At 39.8% G+C, this 3,361-nt stretch overlaps 1 protein-coding gene across 1 annotated transcript; it reads left to right on the top strand.

The window, feature by feature from the left end:
• Positions 1-2,088: 2,088 nt before the first annotated feature.
• Positions 2,089-3,100, top strand: SARC_12674 (hypothetical protein; the record flags this gene model as incomplete). Its single annotated transcript, XM_014293216.1, has 2 exons — positions 2,089-2,811; positions 2,883-3,100. The coding sequence occupies exons 1-2, from the start codon at positions 2,106-2,108 to the stop codon at positions 3,098-3,100; spliced, it is 924 nt and encodes a 307-aa protein (XP_014148691.1). The 5' UTR covers positions 2,089-2,105.
• Between the last annotated feature and the right edge of the window lie 261 nt (positions 3,101-3,361).

Below are 3,361 nucleotides of genomic sequence, written 5' to 3'. Positions count from 1 at the left end.
TAATTTTACATTTCAATGGTCATCTTCAAAACTAAAATATTTTGTATTGTTGTTTTTTCACGTGTTATTTTTTTTTGTCTAAAAAACGCACCAAAATGAAAATAGCTGGGTTGGTAAACGGCGCCAACATTTGGGCAAACGACATGTCATACATATCGCGGTAACATTTTGTAAGACATGTCGGTCGCACATGGTGTCGGCAGGTTTGCTGGTGGATGTATCGTCGCCTACATACACATATCGAGGCGGCATGTCATACATGTCGCGACGCTATTTTTCAGGGATGTATGTCGTTGTCGTATACCAACCCAGGGAAATGGGCCATAGAGTCAATAGTCATAACTACAATAGGCAATAGCCAATAGTATTTAAAACTACAATTTTTAAAGGGAGTTGGGAGTTGGGACTGTCTTGGGGGGAGGGGGCTGGGTCCTGGGAAGCCGGGAACACTACAGTTTACTTTTTGTTTTGTTTTATAATAAAACCAACTCCAGGGGGCCGTATATTTAATTTTTTTTAAAAGCACATATTCTAAAATAAATATGTATTCACTCGACATTTTTGAGATTGTTTTTATGATTGTTTTCAATGTTTTGAGTGATCATCGGCTCATCGCAGTATTTTTAGCGAAAATACTTTAAAGTGCACACGTGCATAATTAAAAGTAATGTACACAATTTGCTGCAGTTGGTGCCCGGTGGTACTTTATTTTTAAAATCTCCCACCCGGTAGACCACCTCCTCTCCGGCTGACCCCCCCAGACTCCCAGAGGCCAGAGTCCTGACCTGTGGGGACACTGGGGAGTCTCTGAGAGAGAGAAAGCTCAGAAAGGTGAGGAACAATTGTTTTGCAGAAACAAAAACAAAATATATGAATTCTGATTGTTTTTGTTTAGAAAAGAGAAACAAAAAAAACAGGTACAAGATGTATGAAATATCAAATATCAAATATCAAATATTTATCCATAGGTGGCCTGCTCAATTGAAACATATCAGATAAATATTCCGATTGTTTTTCTAATATAGAGTATCACTGTATCAGAGATATTTTATAAATAAATATGATCTAAATATTTATCTCAGTCTATCAGTCATTTTTTTTATAAATACATACTAAAATATCATACTTGCAATTTTACTGAATAGTGAATACACTCATGACTCATATCATCATACAGTCATCATACTGCAGTGTGCCATACTCACTGAGTACTGAGTACTGACTAAATACACCTATTTCATTTTTCTATCATAGCGACATAGCCTCATAAAAGGAACATATGTATGTAGGATATTTTTTTTATAGCATTTCTGATTTAAGATATATAAAAGCTGAACGTTTTACGTATACTTATTGATAAATAATCGTTGCATATGGCCTGAAATTTTCGCCAATTCGACCAGGATAGTCATAGATACACCTATTCCTATATTTTGGTCACGAAATGCAACACCGACCAATGAAAAACGCAAACCCTAAAAAGAATTGCTAAAACCACTGTGTAGTATTTGGAGATAAAAGTATATATTATAACGTATACTTATTGAAATATAAACATTGCAACGTAACATGCTTGACCTCACAATTTTAAAATTTCCCCAACAGCCAGGACTCCAGAAGGTACCGACTACTGAGTGGCGAGTACTCTGTCTACGGAGCTCAAGGACTCCCCGAAAAAGAGTATTTATTGATTCGAACGTTTTTAAAAATATGAAACACAGAAGAACGGAAATGCCAAATGAAAATCACTGAATTTGTATCTGAAATGATAAACCAAAAACTAGACTAAAAAAAATTTACTCAAATAGCCATAGTGGCAACGCTGGCATCAGTGGCAAGGCACTCTGGAATTGGATTGAGTCTCCGTGGAAAAGTTGCCTTGTTCTGGAGAGAAAGATATTTTTTGAGAGAGGTCCTCGCCCTCATCAGGCCATGAAAATATAATCAACCCATGTGCACAATTCAAAAATAGTCTGTGCAATCGCAAGGGGGATACCTTTCGGATAGAATTCGTTCAGACGGGCGACGTTTAGCAGTATAAATACCCGAGTAATTCTGAACAATTCATTCACAACTAAAGACAGATAAGACAATAATAAGTTAACATGAAGTTCACTACTATCTTTACAATCGCCGCCGTTGCTGTTGCGGTTAACGCCAAGGCTTACAACCAGCAGATCACATGTGCCGCTAAGGGATTCACTGGAAAGTCATACGACGAATCCAAGGTCTGCTGTGAGTATTCTGGTAACTGTGGAGATCTTTCTAAATGCACAGAGAGCTTCTGCAGTGGTTCTGCTCAGCATGCTCAGCCTGCTCAACATGCTCAGCTTGCTCAGCCTGGCCAAAATGGTCGCTCTGGCCGCGCTGCCTACAATCAGCGGATCACATGTGCCGCTAAGGGATTCACTGGAAAGTCATACGACGAATCCAAGGTCTGCTGTGAGTATTCAGGTAACTGTGGAGATCTTTCGAAATGCACGGAGAGCTTCTGCAGTGGTTCTGCTCAGCCTGCTCATCCTGCTCAACCTGCTCAGCCTGGCCAAAATGGTCGCTCTGGTCGCGCTGTTAATTCTGACAACAGTAGCAACTCTGACAACTCTGGCAACACTGATAACTCTGATAAGACTGACAATTCTGGCAACACTGATAACTCTGGTAACACTGATAACTCTGGCAACACTGATAACTCTGGCAGTAATGATAACTCTGAGAAATCTGAGAGTAAGGATTTCTCCGACAATTCTGACACTAAAGACAACTCTGAGAGCTCAGCCAGCAATGATAACTCTGAGAAATCAGCCGCCAATGGTAATTCTGAGAACTCAACCAACGCTGACAAATCTGGCATGTCTGAGAGCGCTGACAAGTCCGGCAACCAGAAAAGGCTGACAACGAAAAGGCTGACAAGACAGAAAAGGCTGTCAACTCAGGTAGCACTGCCAGCAGCAGCAACGATTTCAAGATTACTTGCGCCGAGAAGCGTAAGCTTGACTCCGATTCTCTTGAGGGTCCCATCCAAGAGGACAAGGTGTGTTGCCGATGGTCTGGCGAGTGCGGTGATTTGAACAAGTGCACCCAGTCATACTGCGAGGTTTAAAGGACAAATTATAATACAAGAAGAATTTTCATTTATTCGACATTATCGTTTTAAAATTTATTATGTAGTTTTAGCTGAAACACCTTATACGAATAAAACAATGCTGATTAATAAACTTGAATACTTACGGCTCAAATACACTATAGTCACATAACCACGTTCCACAACCTTTGTCTCAATATCTCGTAATATTTGGTGTGACCTACTCATCTATAACAATCCCGAGTGCGCAATTTGCCATTTTTCAACGCTTAACCATAG

Source organism: Sphaeroforma arctica (assembly GCF_001186125.1).
Source record: "Sphaeroforma arctica JP610 unplaced genomic scaffold supercont1.2488, whole genome shotgun sequence".
Taxonomy (NCBI): Eukaryota; class Ichthyosporea; order Ichthyophonida; genus Sphaeroforma; species Sphaeroforma arctica.
This window is presented reverse-complemented; position numbering and strand designations above follow the sequence as displayed.